Genomic DNA, 20,637 nt, shown 5'->3' on the forward strand with positions numbered 1-20,637 from the left:
AGCAACATTCATATAGAAGACATTTCCCGCACTCAAGGCACTAATACACCTTGAGGGTTGTGTGGGATCCCTGATGTACAGGAAGACAGGACATCAGTGAGGAACAATTCCCTTACTCAGGACAGGAAAGTGCCTTCTCCCCCGTGTGAGATCTCTGATGTCTGTAAAGATTGGACTTCTGTGAAAAACATTTCCCACACTCAGGACAGGGATACGGCTTCTCCCCTATGTGAGATCTCTGATGTCTGTTAAGATGAGACTTCTGTGAAAAACATTTCCTGCACTCAGGACAGGAATACGGCTTCTCCCCTGTGTGAGATCTCTGATGTTTGGAAAGATGGGACATATGTGAAAAACATTTCCCGCACTCAGGACAGGAATACCGATTCTCCCCCGTGTGACATCTCTGATGTGCGGAAAGCTGGGACTTCAATAAAAAATGTTTTCCACACTCAGGACAGGAATACGGCTTCTCCCTCGTGTGAGATCTCTGATGTATAAAAAGACTGGACTTCACCGAAAAACATTTTCTGCACTCAGGACAGGAATACGGCTTCTCTCCTGTGTGAGATCTCTGATGTGTGTAAAGATTGGACTTCTTTGAAAAACATTTACCACACTCAGGACAAGAATACGGCTTCTCCCCCGTGTGAGACCTCTGATGTGTAAAAAGACTGGACTTCACTGTAAAACATTTTCTGCACTCAGGACAGGAATACGGCTTCTCTCCCGTGTGAGATCTCTGATGTTTGTAAAGATGGGACTTCACTGAAAAACATTTCCCACACTCGGGACAGGAATACGGCTTCTCCCCCGTGTGAGATCTCTGATGTGTGTAAAGATGGGACTTCACTGAAAAACATTTCCCACACTCGGGACAGGAATATGGCTTTTCTCCTGTGTGAGATCTCTGATGTGTGTAAAGAGTGGTCTTCTGTGAAAAACATTTCCCGCACTCAGGACAGGAATATGGCTTCTCCCCTGTGTGAGATCTCTGATGTGTGTAAAGACTGGACTTCACTGAAAAACATTTCCCACACTCGGGACAGGAATACGGCTTTTCTCCTGTGTGAGATCTCTGATGTGTGTAAAGACTGGACTTCTCTGAAAAACATTTCCCGCACTCAGGACAGGAATACGGCTTTTCCCCCGTGTGAGTTCTTTTATGCACATTAAGTTGAGATTTAGAATGGAAACATTTCCCGCACTCAGTACAGGAAAACCTTTTATCTGTTGGAAGGACGGCACCGTCCCTCACAGTCTGAGGTTCCTCAGGATAAGAGGAATACGATGGTCCATCTACACTGTGTGGTGCCGGATGGACATTTGAGGTAGCCGGGTTTTCTCCTGGACTCCTGGACGGCTTCTCCCCCATGTGAGATCTCTGATGTCTGTTAAGATGAGACTTCTGTGAAAAACATTTCCTGCACTCAGGACAGGAATACGGCTTCTCCCCTGTGTGAGATCTCTGATGTTTGTAAAGACTGGACTTCTCTGAAAAACATTTCCCGCACTCAGGACAGGAATATGGCTTCTCCCCTGTGTGAGATCTCTGATGTGTGTAAAGACTGGACTTCACTGAAAAACATTTCCCACACTCGGGACAGGAATACGGCTTTTCTCCTGTGTGAGATCTCTGATGTTTGTAAAGACTGGACTTCTCTGAAAAACATTTCCCGCACTCAGGACAGGAATACGGCTTCTCCCCTGTGTGAGTTCTTTTATGCCTATTAAGTTGAGATTTAGAATGGAAACACTTCCCGCACTCAGTACAGGAAAACCTCTTATCTGTTGGAAGGATGGCACCGTCCCTCACAGTCTGAGGTTCCTCAGGATAAGAGGAATACGATGGTCCATCTACACTGTGTGGTGCCGGATGGACATTTGAGGTAGTCGGGTTTTCTCCTGGACTATACTGTGTGATGTCCTCATCTTCTACTTTACAGTCTGGAGACAAAGTGAGACAATCCTCTGAGGTTTTCCTCATCTCCCGTCCATCTACTAAAATAGAAATAAAAAGATTATTACTAGACATGAGCAGATTGGTTCCCCTAAACCAGGACTCCGGCCACATCAGGCAGCTTGTCTCTGAGCATCTTACAATTCCACCCTCAAGGTAACTAATAAATGGGTCCTCTGATCTCCTACCAGATCATTTCTTTATTCATGGACCTTAGTCAGAGAGTGAGGAAACAATGAGAACTGTCTTTTATAGGAGTGACAGTGAGGAGGGGATTATAGGACGAGTGTCCCCACCCCCTCTATCACTCATTTCCATCTTCCAAACACAAGAAGTCCTGCACTTCCTTATTTAGTCCATGATTTAGTCATGAATAACAGCAAGGCTGAGCCCCACCAGAGGTCAGAGAGTGAGGATGGGGGGAGAACAACCAAGATGAAGACTGGACTGATCCTGAAGACCACCATCATTGGGTTATTGACTCTTCCCTCATTATCACTTTCTGCTTAAGGTTCCAAAGTTTGTGGATGTTATCACATTATCAACATGTAAAAGTCTGTGCTCCAATCAAATCATCAGATATAAAATGTCCAGCTGGTAGAGAATGGGTGTAACAAAAAACAATACATATTATGCTTATATATAGCAGTGGGTAGAGGGGAGAGAGCAGAAGTCAGGACTATGTAATGTTCAACAAATTGTATAAAATACAACAGATAGGACTATATAGTATCAGAATGATGTAATGTACAACAGAGTATATAGTGTAGGGGTCAGGGGTATGTAATCTACAATATAGAGTATATAGTGCAGGGGTCAGGGGTATGTAATGTACAATATAGAGTATATAGTGTAAGGGTCAGAACTCATAATATTGGTAATAAATGGTAACCTAAATGCTCACATGAGACAAGCTGCAGAGGTCCCACAGCGCTGCCTCCCATCTCCTGAGACTGAATACATCGTTTCTGGTTATCAGATGATGGAGGATCTTGGTGGACCCTCCGTACTGCTCTCTCCTTTACAATAAAGTCTCCTCTTACCCGGTGATGTGAGGGGTGGCTGATTGTCCATCATGATGTCCTTGTAGAGATCCTTGTGTCCTTCTAAATACTCCCACTCCTCCATGGAGAAATAGACAGTGACATCCTGACATCTTATAGGAACCTGACACACACAATGATACAGTTACCATCCAGACACATCCCTTGTCTGTTACTGGATAATGTCCCAGAATTCCCAGCACCGCTCACCTCTCCTGTCAAAAGCTCCATCATCTTCTTGGTGACTTCTAGAATCTTCTGTGTGTTGTGTCTTGTAGGGATCAGGGATGGAGGTGGGGAGATAGTGATGGAATTCTGGATTCTCGAAGATCTTGTGGTCCTATAATGAGATCTTCTTCTTGTCTCATTATCAGTAGATTTCTTCATTATTACTGCACAGGTCTGTGTTATACAAAGATAAATATCACCCTTCCACGGGGATGTCTTAATATCATCATGGGCTTCTGGGAAAAGTAATGTACTGGAGCCCCTACCAGCCTGCACTAATTTACTAAAATTAAAGTATAAATAGTTGATAGAAGTAAACAGATATGTATTAGTACTTTTAATATGATAGATTTTAAACAATGAGAATACATGTCATAAATCAAAGACTAATCAACACAGGGCACAGGGGATAAAAAGGGCACAGTACAGGGGGTGCAGGAAGTTATAGTTCAGGGGGTGCAGGAGGGCATAGTACAGGGAGGATAGTAGGGCACAGTACAGGGTGATGGGAGGGCACAGTATGGGGGGGGGGGCGGGAGGACACAGTACATGGTGTACATGAGGTCACAGTACAGGGGCAGGAGAGCATAATACAGGAGGGTCAGGAGGGCACAGCATAGGTGGCAGGAGTGAATAGTACATAGGGGAAGAAGGGAACAGTATGGGGGCAGAAGTGTATAGCACAGAGGGAAAGGAGGGCACAGTTCAGGGGGCAGGAAAGCATAATATAGAAGGGTCCAGAGGGCACAGTATAGGGGGCAGGAGTGAATAGTACAGAGGGGAATGAGGGCACAGAACAGTGAGCAGGAGAGCATAACACAGGAGGGCCAGGAGGGCACAGTATAGGGGGCAGGAATGAATAGTACAGAGGGGAGGAGGGCACAGTTCAGGGGGCAGGAGAGCATAATACAGGAGGTTGCTAGGAGGGCACAGTATAGGGGGCAGGAATGAATAGTACAGAGGGGGAGGAGGGCACAATTCAGGGGGCAGGAGAGCATAATACAGGAGGGCACAGTATAGGGGGGCAGGAGTGCATAGTACAGAGGGGAAGGAGGGCACGATACAGGGGGCAGTAGAGCATAATACAGAAGGGTCAGGAGGGTACAGTATAGGGGGTAGGAGTGCATAGTACAGATGGGAAGGAGGGCACAGTACAGGAGGGTCAGGAGGGCACAGCATAGGTGGCAGAAGTGCATAGTACAGAGGAGAAGGAGGGCACGTATAGGGGCAGGAGAGCATAATACAGGGGGGTCAGGAGGGCACAGTATAGGGGGCAGAAGTGCATAGTACAGAGGGGGAGGAGGGCACAATATGGGGGGCAGGAGAGGATAATACAGGCGGGTCAGGAGGGCACAGTATAGAGGGGCAGGAGGGTACAATATGGGGTACAGGAGTGCACACTACATATTGGGGTGGGAGGGCAGAGTACAAGGTGGTAGGAAGGTACAATATTGGGGCAGGAATGCACAGTACAGGTCAGGGTGGGAGGGCACAGTACAGGGGCAGGAGAGCACAGTTCTGGGGGGCAGGAGTGCACAGTAAAGGTAGGGGTGGGGGTACAGTACAGGGGCCAGGAGAGCAGAGTACAGGGGGCAAGAGAGCACAATATGGGGATGGGCAGGAGTGCACAGTACAGGTGGTGGTAGGAGGGCACAGTATAGGTTGCAGTAATGTATAATACAGAGATGGTCTCCTCAAGCTGAGCAGTGCAGGGAAGCTGCTGTTACAGATCTTACCTGTTCTGGCAGCCTGTCACTGGGCTAAATCTACAATTGAATATCTCCCCCCCGTTCACCCCCATTTCTCTCTCCCACAGTTTTGGTGCTTTGTAGGGGTTAAGGAAAAACCCCGAGGTGGAGCATCTTACTATTGCTGTTGCTCCTGAGGCTGGGATGTGTACTGCTCCGATCACATGGGATGAATAGGATAGGAGGTCCAGTGGGGATCGGTGCTGTACACATCCTGCCCTCACAAGCAGCAGTAGTAGTAAGATGCTCCACCTCGGGGGTTCTTCCTTAATTCCTTGAAAATAGTGGGGAGATGTCATTCTGATTGTAGATTTAGCACAGTGACAGGCTGCTGCTGTAGCCACACACCAGATTCTGGGACACATCCGGGGACATGGCCACCCTGGGACAGATTAGTAAAAAGCTTGACTGACTGTCTCGGAATATTAGTATAATGTAATGCAAGATTATCAAGGGGCCCCTGGGCAATGCCCATGCATTAAAGCGGAGCTTCACCCAAAAGGGGAAGCTCTGCCTGTTTGCCTCCTCCCCCCTTCCGCTGCCACATTTGGCACCTTTCGGGCGAGCAGATACCCAGTTTTGACAGGTACCCACTCCCGGCGAAGTTAGCCAGAAGTTCAACCCCCCTCCTCCCTCCCCCGTCACTGAGCCATTCACAAAGCGCAATGCACTTCGTGCATGCGCAGTAGGGAAGGCTTCACTGCCGATTTCCCTAAGCTCAGATGGCAGTGGAAGCACCCAAGAGCCAATTATAAAATCGACTCGGGTGAAGGCATTGCTGGATTGGTGGAGTGGTAAGTGTCCTATTATTAAAAGTCAGCAGCTACAGTATTTGTAGCCCCTGACTTTTATTTATATCTGAAGGAGCCTGGAGCTCCTCTCCCATAATCCCTCATCTCTATGGTCAGCTCTATATTTACTTTCCAGGGATTGATTGGCCACAATGTTCCCAATTCAGAAAAGAGCAGACATCTCCATCCAATGATGCGATTACAATGTGGTCAGATTTATAGGTCCTTCTAGAAATCATATAATAGAGCCACTAATGTTTTACTAGTAAGGCTCACTGACCCACCAGGAAATGTTACCCATGGAATTAGTGGTCAGTGGGCGTGGCATGCTGGTAATAATGGGTCACTGATTGGACTAAACCTGAAATTGTTATCTTCTATAACCAATGTCGCCATCTTGTGCTATAACCAAATATCATAGAGTACGTACACGTCATGTATTCATAGTACTTGTGTGGATGTCGTTACTGATTAGAAGAACATCAGAAGACTTAAAGCGGGAGTCCGGTGAAAAATTTTTTTTTTAGATGTCAGTAGCTGCAAATACTGCAGCTGCTGACTTTTAAAATAAGGACACTCACCTGTCCCGGGGTCCAGCTATGTCGGCACCCGAGACCGAACCGTCCCTCGATCCTCGGGTGCTGCCGCCGCCATTCTCAGTGAGGGAATCAGGAAGTGAAGCATTGCGGCTTCACTTCCTGGTTCCCTACTACGCATGCGCAAGTCGCGCTGCGCGTTCTCAATGGTCCCCGCTGTCTCCTGGGACCTGTGTCTTTTCCCAGGAGACAGCGGGGGAGGGGGTGTGACTCCTGCGGGAGTCTATTCCCAGAAGTGGGTGCAGATACCTGTATTATACAGGTATCTGCACCCCCCTCCCCCCTGAAAGGTGCCAATTGTGGCACCGGAGTAGGGATGAGCCGAACACCCCCCTGTTCGGTTCGCACCAGAACATGCGAACAGGAAAAAAGTTCGTTCGAACACGCGAACACCGTTAAAGTCTATGGGACACGAACATGAATAATCAAAAGTGCTAATTTTAAAGGCTAATATGCAAGTTATTGTCATAAAAAGTGTTTTGGGACCTGGGTCCTGCCCCAGGGGACATGGATCTATGCAAAAAAAAGTTTTAAAAACGGCCGTTTTTTCAGGAGCAGTGATTTTAATAATGCTTAAAGTCAAACAATAAAAGTGTAATATCCCTTTAAATTTCGTACCTGGGGGGTGTCTATAGTATGCCTGTAAAGGGGCGCATGTTTCCTGTGTTTAGAACAGTCTGACAGCAAAATGACATTTTGAAGGAAAAAACTCATTTAAAACTACCCGCGGCTATTGCATTGCCGACAATACACATAGAAGTTCATTGATAAAAACGGCATGGGAATTCCCCAAAGGGGAACCCCGAACCAAAATTAAAAAAAAAAAATGACGTGGGAGTCCCCCTAAATTCCATACCAGGCCCTTCAGGTCTGGTATGGATATTAAGGGGAACCCCGGCCAAAATTAAAAAAAAAAATGACGTGGGGTTCCCCCTAAATTCCATACCAGACCCTTCAGGTCTGGTATAGATTTTAAGGGGAACCCCGCGCCAAAAAAAAAAAAAAAAAACGGCGTGGGGTCCCCCCAAAAATCCATACCAGACCCTTATCCGAGCACGCAACCTGGCAGGCCGCAGAAAAAGAGGGGGGGACGAGAGTGCGCCCCCCCCCCCCTCCTGAACCGTACCAGGCCACATGCCCTCAACATTGGGAGGGTGCTTTGGGGTAGCCCCCCAAAACACCTTGTCCCCATGTTGATGAGGACAAGTGCCTCATCCCCACAACCCTGGCCGGTGGTTGTGGGGGTCTGCGGGCGGGGGGCTTATCGGAATCTGGAAGCCCCCTTTAACAAGGGGACCCCCAGATCCCGGCCCCCCCCCTGTGTGAAATGGTAAGGGGGTACAAAAGTACCCCTACCATTTCACTAAAAAACTGTCAAAAATGTTAAAAATGACAAGAGACAGTTTTTGACAATTCCTTTATTTAAATACTTCTTCTTTCTTCTATCTTCCTTCATCTTCTGGTTCTTCTGGTTCTTCTGGCTCTTCTGGTTCTTCCTCCGGCGTTCTCGTCCAGCATCTCCTCCGCGGCATCTTCTATCTTCTTCTCCTCGGGCCGCTCCGCACCCATGGCATGGGGGGAGGCTCCCGCTCTTCTCTTCTTCTTCATCTTCTTCTCTTCTTCTCTTCTTCATTTTCTTCTCCAGGGCGCTCCGCATCCATGCTGGCATGGAGGGAGGCTCCCGCTGTGTGACGACGCTCCTCGTCTGACAGTTCTTAAATAACGGGGGGCGGGGCCACCCGGTGACCCCGCCCCCCTCTGACGCACGGGACATGACGGGACTTCCCTGTGGCATTCCCCGTGACGTCACAGGGAAGTCCCGTCAAGTCACCGTGCGTCAGAGGGGGGCGGGGTCACCGGGGGGCCCCGCCCCCCGTTATTTAAGAATTGTCAGACGAGGAGCGCCGTCACACAGCGGGAGCCTCCCGCCATGCTAGCATGTGTGAGGAGCGGCCCGGAGAAGAAAATGAAGAAGAGAAGAAAAGAAGAAGAGAAGAAGATGAAGAAGAAGAGAAGAGCGGGAGCCTCCCCCCATGCCATGGGTGCGGAGCAGCCCGAGGAGAAGAAGATAGAAGACACCGCGGAGGAGATGCTGGACGAGAACGCCGGAGGAAGAACCAGAAGAGCCAGAAGAACCAGAAGATGAAGGAAGATAGAAGAAAGAAGAAGTATTTAAATAAAGGAATTGTCAAAAACTGTCTCTTGTCATTTTTAACATTTTTGACAGTTTTTTAGTGAAATGGTAGGCCCCTTACCATTTCACACGGGGGGGGGGCCGGGATCTGGGGGTCCCCTTGTTAAAGGGGGCTTCCAGATTCCGATAAGCCCCCCGCCCGCAGACCCCCACAACCACCGGCCAGGGTTGTGGGGATGAGGCCCTTGTCCTCATCAACATGGGGACAAGGTGTTTTGGGGGGCTACCCCAAAGCACCCTCCCAATGTTGAGGGCATGTGGCCTGGTACGGTTCAGGAGGGGGGGGGGGGCGCACTCTCGTCCCCCCCTCTTTTTCTGCGGCCTGCCAGGTTGCGTGCTCGGATAAGGGTCTGGTATGGATTTTTGGGGGGACCCCACGCCGTTTTTTTTTTTTTTTTTTTGGCTCGGGGTTCCCCTTAAAATCCATACCAGACCTGAAGGGTCTGGTATGGAATTTAGGGGGAACCCCCACGTCATTTTTTTTTTTAAATTTTGGCCGGGGTTCCCCTAATATCCATACCAGTCCTGAAGGGCCTGGTATGGAATTTAGGGGGACTCCCACGTCATTTTTTTTTTAAATTTTGGTTCGGGGTTCCCCTTTGGGGAATTCCCATGCCGTTTTTATCAATGAACTTCTATGTGTATTGTCGGCAATGCAATAGCCGCGGGTAGTTTTAAATGAGTTTTTTCCTTCAAAATGTCATTTTGCTGTCAGACTGTTCTAAACACAGGAAACATGCGCCCCTTTACAGGCATACTATAGACACCCCCCAGGTACGAAATTTAAAGGGATATTACACTTTTATTGTTTGACTTTAAGCATTATTAAAATCACTGCTCCTGAAAAAACTGCCGTTTTTAAAACTTTTTTTTGCATTGATCCATGTCCCCTGGGGTAGGACCCGGGTCCCCAAACACTTTTTATGACAATAACTTGCATATTAGCCTTTAAAATTAGCACTTTTGATTTCTCCCATAGACTTTTAAAGGGTGTTCCGCGGCATTCGAATTTGCCGCGAACACCCCAAATTGTTCGCTGTTCGGCAAACTTGCGAACAGCCAATGTTCGAGTCGAGCATGAGTTCGACTCGAACTCGAAGCTCATCCCTACACCGGAGGGGGGGAGGAATCCGATGAGCGGAAGTTCCACTTTTGGGTGGAACTCCGCTTTAAAGTGACTAAATACATCCCAGTGTACTGCGGAGTCAGATTTAACCCCTTCATTACACTTACCTCTCCAGTCAGCAGGCTGAGGATCTCCAGGGTGAGGTTCAATATCGTCTCATTCCGGGGAAATTCCTTCCTTACATTGTTCACAAAACTCAAATTCTGCTGATTGTCCATCATGACATCCTTGTAGAGATCCTTGTGTCCTTCTAAATACTCCCACTCCTCCATGGAGAAATAGACAGTGACATCCTGACACCTTATAGGAACCTGACACACATAATGATACAGTCACCATCCAGACACATCCCTTGTCTGTTACTGGATAATGTCCCAGAATTCCCAGCACCGCTCACCTCTCCTGTCAGCAGCTCCATCATCTTCTTGGTGACTTCTAGAATCTTCTGCATGTTGTGTCTCTCAGGTTTTAGGGAGTCACATGGAGGCACTGTGATGGTCATATGATCACCTGACTTCACAAGAGGATATCTCTGTATTGAGGAACCAATAAGAATATCATGTTAGAATCAAAGAATCCTCCTCACCTCTCTGGTCAGGTCTGTGTTTTATTAACAGAGATAAGAGTGATGTCATGTGTCTTCCCAGAATCCTCCTCACCTCTCCGGTCAGCAGGTAGATGATCTCCAGGGTGAGGTTTAGTATCTTCTCAGTCATGTGACTCTGTTCCTCCTCCATCCTCATTGGTGCCCTCATTTGATCTATACAGGTCTCCTTGTAGATGGATAACTTTGGGAAATGAAAGTAAGAATTATTTGGATGGTATTGGTCACACAATAATAGGATGTAGATGTAAGGGGGGGTAGTTGGAGGGTTGCTGTACATTTAAGGACTACTGCCCCCCATGGGAACACATTTATTATTATTATTATTATTATTACTATACAGGATTTATAAGGTGCCAACAATTTGCACAGCTCTTTACAACATGAGGACAGGCAGTACAATTACAATACAATTCAATACAGTAGGAATCAGAGGGCCCTGCTTGTTAGAGCTTAAAATCTAGGTGGAAGGGTCAAGTGATACAAAAAGTAATAACTGTCAAGAAAATAAAAGTACAGTTGTTAGTTCGGGGCAGGCTAGGCTTCTTTGCAGAGATGAGTTTTCAGTGATCATCTAAAAGCAATCAGAGTAGGAGAGAGTTGGACAGATTGGGGTAGGGAGTTTTAAAGAATACGAGAGGCTTGGGAAAAGTTCTGGAGGTGAGCATGGGTGGAGGTTACAAGAGAGCTAGATAGAAGGAGGTCTAGGGAGGGACAAAGAAAACAATTTGGTTGGTATTTTGAGACAAGGTTAGTGATATATATGGGAGCTGAGTTGTGGATGGCTTTGTAAGTTATTGTTGGTATTTTGAATTTAACTAATTGGGTGAGTGGAAGCCAATGGAGGAATTGGCAGAGAGGGGTAACAGACACAGAGTGGTTTGTAAGGTGGATGAGTCTGGCAGCAGCATTCATGATGGACTGAAGGGGGGGATAGATTATGTAAGGGTAAGCCAATGAGGAGGGAGTTTCAGGTGACCAGGGAGTGAATTAGAAGCTTTTTGGTGTCATTGGTTAGAAAGGGGCATTTCCTGGAAATGTTTTGGAGGTTGAGGTGGCAAGTTGTGGACAGTGAATGGATATGGGACCTAGGACCTTGGCATGCAGGGGCGGGTTTATATTTGTGTCATTGGTTTTGACAGAGAAATCAGGGGAAGAGGCACATGGGGGAGGAAATATTATGAGATCGGTTTTGGATAGGTTGAGTTTGAGGAAGTGGTACGACATCCAGGCTGATATGTCTGTTAGTAAGTTGGTGATGCGTGAGGAGACTGATGCGGTGAGCTGAGGGGTAAAGAGATAGATTTGAGTGTCATCACCGTAGAAATGATATTGAAAGCCATGGGAGGCAGTCAACTGATCCAGGGAGGAGGTGTGGACCGAGAATAGGAGAGGTCCAAGAACAGAACCTTGGGAAAACCCAACAGAGAAAAGAAGAGAAGAGGGAGTAGAATTGTAAGTGACACTGAAGGTGCAGTGGGATAGGTAGGATGAGAACCAGCGAAAATGAAAGTCGTGTAAACCAAAGGGGTAAAATTTTTTGAGGAGGAGGGGGTGGTCCACCGTATCAAAGGCAGCAGAGAGGTCCAGGAGTAGGAGTACAGAACAGTTTTTATTGGTTTTAGCTTTCTCCGTAAGGAGAGCAGTTTCTGTGGAGTGTTGAGGGTGAAATCTAAACTAAAGGGCATCAAGAAGTTTGTTCTCAGTCAGATGGTCACTCCATCGGTTGTATACCACAGGAGGTGGAAGACAGGAAGAGAGCGAAACTAATAAGGTAGTGATCAGAGAGTGGGAGAGGATTGTTGGAGAGGTTGCATGGAGTTCATAGATAGGAGAATACAAGGTCAAGGGTGTTGCTATCGGAGTGAGTAGGAGACGGTATCCATTGCTTCAGGTCAAAAGAGGAGGTTAGACTGAGAAGTTTAGAAGTAGCAGTAGTATTAGCATTAACAGGAAAGTTGAATTCACTGAGAATGATTGTGGGGATTTCAGAAGAGATAAATGGGAGAAAATAGACATATACAATGTGCTTCTGAAGAGGAGAGTGTCAGCGAGGGAGGCGGGTGAAGTTCCTGTTAGGTGCTGCGTAGGGCTAGGATTCCCACTCCGCCTCCCTTCCATCCACTGGGTCTGTGGAAGTGAGTCTAGAGAAGGCCACCATGGGAGAAGGAAGCAGGAGAAGCAGTGTCGGATTCATGAAGCCAGGTTTCAGTAATGGCAAGTAGGTAAAGGGAATTTGTGATAAAGAGGTCGTGGAGGGAGGTGAGTTTGTTGCAGACAGAGCGGGCATTCCAAAGGGTGCAGGAGAAGGGGAGGCTGATTTTGGGAAGAAGAGGAATGGAAACTAAGTTCTGTGGATTGCGGCTGCTGCCAGAGGGTGTAGGGTGATGGGCACAGTTAAATGATGGAGGCCCAGGGTTAAGGGGATATGTCACCAGAGGTTAGAAAAAGTAGAAGGGTGAGGGTGGTAATGTGGGAGTGAGATTTATATGAAGGGACATGACCCAGCGCCCTGGATGTTTTATCAGCATGTGGTTATAGAATTAGCAGGTGTTGGTGGGTGCAGTAATAGCGAGAGGACATAAGGGAGGGTGATCTATATAAGCTGTGGGGTGGAGAAGAGGGGTGAAGGAAAGAGAGTTTAAGGAGAGAGAACACAATTGCCAGAAGGAGTGGTAGAGAACGCATGTTACAGAGTTGAAGGAGCGCTAACTAGAGAGATGGGTCACCTGCAGTCTGTTTGGTACTTTTCAGTGCAGTTTGCTATGTATGTTCACTTCCTAAAATCACTGAAGTGCAGAGCTTGAAGTGCATATCACTTATATAAAAAAAAAAATCAGTAAAGGAAAGAACCCCAGCAATGTTCCTCTCAGCAAAGGGCTGTCCCCATAAGGGTGCTCCAGTTTTACACTGTTAAGGGTGGGGGTGGTTGTTTGTTAAAGTGATTGTAAAGTCTTGTTTTTTAGGTTTTTTTTTTAAATAATAGACATGTTATACTTACCTCCTCTGTGCAGTTGGTTTTGCACAGAGCAGCCCAGATCCTCCTCTTCTTGGGTCCCTCTTTGCTTCTCCTGGCCCCTCCCTCCTATCGAGTGCCCCCACAGCCAGCAGCTTCCTATGGGGGCACCTGGGCTGAGTCAGAATGCATTAAGATAAACAAAAAACTTGTGCCTATACAACTCCTTTAATGAATCATGAGTTAATATAAGGATGGCTAGCTATCAAAGCAAACCTTTCACAAGTCAGATTAGCAAGAGGGCAGAGTTGTAAATATAACAGCACATGACTAAGGTAAGACACTACAAAGCAAAAAAAATCATAAAGATGCAGACAGGGCAACAGATGGTGAAGGCAAAAACATTCCAAAATGCACACAGACACAGTGAAAGCAAAGTCAGTTTTCAGTTATGGGTGGATGTGAATCAGGTGGGACATACCTGTGGAGGGACAGAGAAGAAATCTTCAGATGAGGCAAAGCCTGAAGTGCATATTACTTGTATAAAGATTCACTTTGAGAAAGAATCACTAAAGGAAAGAATCACAGCAACGTTTCCCCCAGCAAAGTGCCCCCCCCGCAAAGATTGGATTGGATAGCAGGAGAATGCTGCTGGTAGAGGAGTATGTTCTCTTCCCTCCAATGACAGCCCAGGGGAAGGTAGGAGGAGGACAGAAGAGGGTGATGTTTGCTCTCTTGGTTGCTAACTATCCAGAACATTGTACAGTGGCAGTGGGTTCCTGGGGTTCTGAATTCCAGCATGGGCACTGCCAGAGCCTGTGTCATGGGAAGATATTGGACTGTCCACCCATTAAGTGATACTGCTCAAACAGACCAGAGGTCGGAAAAGTAAGTGCAGGTGGGGTGGGAGGACTATCAGAGACCAAAAGCCCCTAAGAGCCGTAAAGCCCTGTCTTACCTCAGAGCCTTGCAGCCTGACTACTCCCTCAGAGGCCCCCACAGCCCTTCAGCCCCACTAACCTCTCAGAGGTGTTCAGCCCTATTACTGTCAGGGCTAATTGCCAGCTCCTATCTCTCCACAGTGACTCACCTGTTGATGATATCCTGCTCGTTAGTCCTGCCTACTTAAGCCCAGATGATCTCTGCCTTCGCCTTGGTCAACATCACAGAGACTATCGCCTGCGTTCCTGTTATAGACTTGCTTGACCGACATTCCTTCTGGCTCCAGATCCTGCTTGCTGTTCCACTATGCTGATCTCTGGCTTCCTGACTTTCTGGCTTGTCTGACTCTCTGTTCCGGTTACCAAACTTTGGCAATGTTTTGACTACGTTTGTTCTATTTACTTTTATTATTAAACAAGTGTGATTTAACTGTACTTCTGTCTCAGTCTGATTCATGGTTTCTGACAATTACTTCCTAAGAGTCCCCCAAAGTCCTTCAGCTATACTTCCTCCTCAGGTGTCCCAGAGTCCTTCAGATGCAGTATACCCTCAGAGGCTCCCAGAGTCCTTTAGTCCCACTACCTCCTCAGAGATAAGTACACCCCTCAGGATTAGTGCACTCCCCAGGATTAGGACACCCACCAAGATTAGGACACCAGGATAAGTGCATTCTCCAGGATTAAGACACTACCCAGGATTAGGACACCCTCCAGGATTAGTGCATCCCCCAGGATTAAGGCAGCCCCAGGATTAGGACACCTCCCAGGATTAGGACACCTCCGAGGATTAGGACACCCCCAGGATTAAGACAACCCCCAGGATTAGGACACCATCCAGGATAAGGCCATGCCCAGGAATAAGGCACTCCCCAGGATTAGGACACCCTCCAGGATTAGAATATCCCCCAGGATTAAGACACCCCCCAGGAATGTTAGTTAAAGGAATTGGATTTTTTTTACTGTTTCACTTTAAAGTGGATGTAAACCCAATGTCATCCTTTCTAAACTACTGCCATATGAGTTATCTATAAGGATATACATGCCTCCTGCATGTATCTTTACCTTTCAAATGTCTCCCCTCTGTCTGTTATGAGAGCTGAAAAACTGCAGCTTCTGTGGGTGGGTCTGTTGTCTGGAGCTCGGTGGGTGGAGTTGTGATGTCAGTAGACTCCCAGCCCACCTCTACACTCCCCTTGTCAATATGCATTTTTCTCCTGTGTATTTCTTACACTGAACGTCTGCTATGATCTCTAACATTCAGTGAAAAGACAGGAAAGTAACCACATGACTTCAGCATGCCAAATCATGGTGAGGTGTGGAACATCCAATTAAAAAATAATGCATGTCTTATTCTAGTGCACGAGATAATTAAATCACCTGTCACTCACAGCAAGGGGGCGGATTTGACAAAGTTTTTCTCTGTTTGTCAAGATTTATCTCACTGAACAATAAAAGAGGATTGCTCAGAGATGGATTAACTCTTTGTGGCAAGACTGGGCTCAAATGATAGGAAATCTTATACTCTATATTATGACATCAAAAAAAAAAATAATAATTCGGGTTTACAACCACTTAAGGACCAGCCTCGTTTTGGATTTTAGGTGTTTACATGTTTAAAACAGTTTTTTGTGCTAGAAAATTACTTAGAACCCCCAAACATTATATATGTTTATTTTCTCTAACACCCTAGAGAATAAAATGGCGGTCGTTGCAATGCTTTTTTTTTGCACCATATTTGCGCAGCGGTCTTATAAGCACACTTTTTTGGGAAAAAAATCACTTTTTTGAATAAAAAAATTAAGACAACGGGGGCATGGTCTGGACATGGCTGAGTGAGGACGTGTGCCAGGGGAGCTCCCGGTCAGACCCGTCCTTAACCAGTTTTTATTCAGCTCTTATCAACTAGTTATACCCGGAATGTACTCCGCTGGGAAGCGGAGAGGAAAACAGAGGAGGATAGAATCACACAAGCCACACAGGAGTGCAGATATCCAGCAGTGCCTCTCAAGCATTCGGGGAGCCCCCCCAGTCACCAAGATGGTGGACACCACGAGACCTGGCCCTCCAAGAGAACAGCAGCCTCAGGCTTCATTTACATCCTTGCCACTGTCAGCCGTCTCGGACATGGACCTTACCACTCCGGTGATGTTCCGAACGGAATCTCGGGAATCACCACAGTAGTCCCCTACCCCGTTGCTCCTGCAAGCTGATGCTGAGTTGATAGCACTACTGCAGGCTCTCCCAATGTGATCGGACATAGAAGCCATAGTCAGTAGAATGGAAGCAACCCACCGCAAGGAGATGGCGGTGTTGAGACATGAGATGCAATCACTTTCTGACCGAGTGGGGAATGGAGAATCCTCGGTGTCTGCACTGGAGCAATGGATGTTGGTGGTTGAAGCAACACAAGTGTCCCAAGCTGCCGCTATCCTCACACAACAGCTTCAACTGGAGGAATTTGAGGACCGCAGCAGGCGTAATAATCTGCCCCTGAGGGGTTTACCTGAAGCCACTGGAATGGAGGATCTGGCGGCTTCCGCCATCGCAATTTTCAGGGACTTAACAGGGGAATTGTTCCCTCCTACCTTGTCCTTTGATCGGATCCACAGAGCTCTCGGCCCTCGCTCATCTGACCCCGACAGACCAAGAGATGTCATCTGCCGAATCCACCAGTACACTCACAAAGAACTGATACTCCGTTCGGCATGGGAGAAGGGAGATCTTGAATTCGACGGGGCTACCATCCGGATCATGCCTGACTTATCTAGAGCGACACTGCAATGGAGAGAACTCTTGAGACCGGTACTGGAAGCTGCTAGGCGCTGTGGGCTTACATACCGATGGGGCTTCCACATCTCCGTAACTTTTAAAAAAGCCCAGCAATCCTTCACTCTCTGGACACCCGCGGACCTCCCTGCCCTATTTTCATTCATGGGCACGGAACCTATCGAGGTACCAGACTGGTTGCAGTTGCTGCAGCGCTTCACTCCGGATCATCAGCCAGATCACCCAGACCACAGAGGAACAGGCGCAGATCCCGCCCTGCATCATCAGCAGAAGCACCAAGGGAGGACTGAGGGATGCCTGCAGTGTGGTGAGATATCCAAGACCGATCCTCCCCCTTGTATGTTCACACGCTCCGGGTGACCCCCCCCGCCCTGGTAGCATCTCCCCCCAGTTTTGCAGTCTCTTCCCTCGGGGCATCCTTTTCCCTTGTGACCAGAGATTAACTGCGCTGCCTTCCCACTATGGCCATGACATCATGTGCCTTCGGCTGCCCAGAGACAATGATTGCTTACAAGAGAAACAGGAAGAGGGGAAAAAACTACATAGACAGAAATAAGTTTATACATTCCCCGCATCGCTGCCTGTACAAGCATGCCGGATGTTGCGGTGCTCTGGGGGGGCTCTTTGGGAGAGGGGCTATTAGTAGAGACCGGGGAATTCCCCTCTTCCTCTTCAATGTACGTAATATTGGGGGAGCCCATCGACCTCACAGGGGTGATTCCCCTTATCCACATCCAGCAGTGTTTGCTCCTAACTAACACCCCCTGACACAGGACTCGAACAAACTCTCTTCAAGCAGAGGGGCTGATGGGACACTATGGTCATCCAGAGGACAGTGCAACATTGTTTGGAGACTCCGGACACTCTGACAATTATAGACATGCTGAAGACAGAGACTGTGTCCAGACCAAAGGTTTGGGCTATGTTATTTTGAGGTTTGATGATTTGTATCCTTATTTACTATTATGTCCTGACATACATGAGGTTACATAAGCTGTAAAACTGTGTAAAGGGAAACCCTTCCAGCAATGGATATATCTCTTTATCCTGTGACTATATCCTTCAGAAAGCAACCACTTTTACAGGTTAACTCTCGGGCAGTGTAGTGTGAAATGGGTCGAACCCATGGCTCTACCGTTACTCCCAGGTAACCCCAGGAAGGAGGGAGGAGGGGGGTGATGGCTTTGCTTCATATCTCCAATAGTCGGGCTAACAACAATGTTAGGTAAGGGGCTAAGCACTCTGATATTCTTCACACCCCGAAGCATAACTCCACGACAAGAGAGATTGTGTCATATATTTAGCCTCCCCTTCTCTGTTCCTCACTGAGATATTCCCCAGAGGACTCCCATTCCTACATTCCTTAAGCACCCAGAGGGGCGGATGGGGGAGGTTGGGGAGTAGGATGTGAGGAGGATTTCACTGAATCCCGATAGGATTGATGTCCCCCGAAATGTATTAGGGAATACGCAGTGCTGTTGTACACGCGGTTTCAGGGGGGTAGGGATCCTCTTTGGTTTGGTTTGATTGTTTCTTTTCCTTGTGGTTTTTTAATTTTTTTCTTTTTAAACACACTTAATCTGTTTTAGAGTTGGTTATCAATTCCAGTTATCAAGCTGGGGGGGGGAACGGGGTGGACCGGGGGATCCTCTCTCGGTCTACTCTTACCTCTTCCCCAATAGGTCGAAGCATCCCCCTAGTGTGAACTGAGATATGCTTCTTTGCAGATAAATTTATCTGCATTTAGTTAAAGACGGTAACACTATACCGTTCACTACCCGTCTGGTGGAACGGTTTCATACTTACCTTTCTTGTCTTCTTCTTCCTTTCTTGGATCTCTCTTTCCTCCACGCCCTTTCTGATTTCTTCCTATTCTAAACCCCTTTGACTTCCCCCTCCTCCCCTCTCACCCCATCTTTCCCGTCAAATCCCCCGGGCTCGGGCGACGATGGACACGATCAACATATTTTCGCTAAATGCGAAGGGCTTAAACATACCTGAAAAGCGCTGCATGTTGTAACATGACCTTAAAAGAGCACACGCTGATATAGCGTTCATTCAGGAAACACACTTTAAGACTGGCAACCCGCAATGCCTTAAAAACTAATATTTCCCACACACATATCACGCCACTAATATAGCAGCCAAATCTAAGGGAGTGTCTATACTCCTATCTGGGGCGGTACCCTGGACATGTCGTGACACCTTGATAGACACGGAGGGCCGCTATGTATTTCTTAAGGGGTGGATAGGGGACAAGAAAGTCACATTGGCCACTGTATACGCACCTAATGATAGGCAAGACGCCTTTCTACACTGTACATTGAATTTACTCACAGAATTCATGGAGGGTCAACTGGTCTTGGGGGGGGGGGGATTTTAACGTACCTCTAGCTCCTGCAGTAGACACCTCTACGGGCTCCTCTTCCATGTGTAGAAGCATACACAAACGCATAACTCAGGATCTCCACAACGCCCAACTGATAGACATCTGGAGGCTGCATCATTCGGGAGAAAGAGACTCCACTTTCTACTCATCTCCACATAAAGTGTATTCGAGAATAGACTATTTCTTTGTCCCGCATCGCCAACTGGAAGCTGTCCACAGTGTTGAGATAGGCAATATTACGTGGTCAGACCGCGCCCCTATCACCATGCGCTATGCCTTGTCATCTACTCTGAATTCCAGACCCATATTCTGGAGACTAAACGAAAGCCTGCTTCAGACACCAGTAGTCATGACGGACGTCACAAACGAGTTGAAACATTACTTCCAAACCAATGATACTGAAGACTGTGACCCTGGAATTTTATGGGAGGCCCACAAGACGGTGAAAAGAGGAGTGTTAATTAAACATGGCGCTCGTATTAAAAAAGAAAGAGAACAACAACTGCTTCAACTTCTCCACAAGATACATACAGTTGAATCCAAACACAAGCAAACCCCAACTGCCCCGCTAGAAATAGAGCTATTATCCCTCAGAAAGCAAGCAGTAGACTTGCTACAATATAGAGCCAAGGCAGCACTCCAGGTATGTCGAAAAATCACGTATGAATCGGGAAATAAATGCGGGAAACTTCTTGCCAAAGCAGTTAGAAGTCATAGACTCAACACATACATTCCCCACATCATTTCCTCTTCGGGACAGAGAAAGACCACCCCAACCCAAATAGCAAAAGAATTTAGAGACTACTACTCCTCCCTTTATAACCTCCCAGTACGACCCCCAAACGTCACGACGATAAATGACTACATATCAGCAGCTCAGATGCCCCAAATTTCGACGGCAACAAGTGTAGACTTAGATGATCCCATTACCGTAGAGGAGCTGCAGCGAGCAGTAGGTGGGATGAAACCTGGTAAGGCCCCGGGCCCAGATGGGTTCACTCTGCAATCCTACCAATCCCTGCTGCCGCTCCTAGCCCCTCATATGGTAAAGATGTTTAATAGCCTTGGGGAGGGGGCCCTTTTGCCCAGAGACACTCTGAGGGCACATATATCTCTGATACCGAAAGAAGGCAAAGATGCAGCAGCCTGTGGTAGCTATAGACCTATATCCCTGCTAAACGTTGATCTTAAGCTTTTTACAAAGATCCTAGCCAATAGAATAACCCAACACATGCCAGACCTAGTCCACCTAGACCAGGTGGGGTTTGTCCCTG

At 47.4% G+C, this 20,637-nt stretch overlaps 1 protein-coding gene across 1 annotated transcript in view; it reads right to left on the reverse strand.

Moving 5' to 3' along the window:
* Positions 1–20,637, reverse strand: part of LOC141121785 (uncharacterized) — a 146,411-nt gene that overhangs the window by 113,274 nt on the left and 12,500 nt on the right. The window contains exons 2-7 of the mRNA XM_073611506.1: positions 10,346–10,474; positions 10,084–10,218; positions 9,794–9,997; positions 3,214–3,405; positions 3,004–3,127; positions 134–2,001 (exon numbers count right to left, since the gene is read on the reverse strand). Of these exons, the coding sequence (XP_073467607.1) occupies positions 134–2,001; positions 3,004–3,127; positions 3,214–3,405; positions 9,794–9,997; positions 10,084–10,218; positions 10,346–10,441 (2,619 nt within the window). The 5' untranslated portion in view covers positions 10,442–10,474. The remainder of the gene's footprint in view (positions 1–133; positions 2,002–3,003; positions 3,128–3,213; positions 3,406–9,793; positions 9,998–10,083; positions 10,219–10,345; positions 10,475–20,637) is intronic.

This window comes from Aquarana catesbeiana, unplaced genomic scaffold (assembly GCF_042186555.1).
Source record: "Aquarana catesbeiana isolate 2022-GZ unplaced genomic scaffold, ASM4218655v1 unanchor231, whole genome shotgun sequence".
Lineage (NCBI taxonomy): Eukaryota > Metazoa > Chordata > Amphibia > Anura > Ranidae > Aquarana > Aquarana catesbeiana.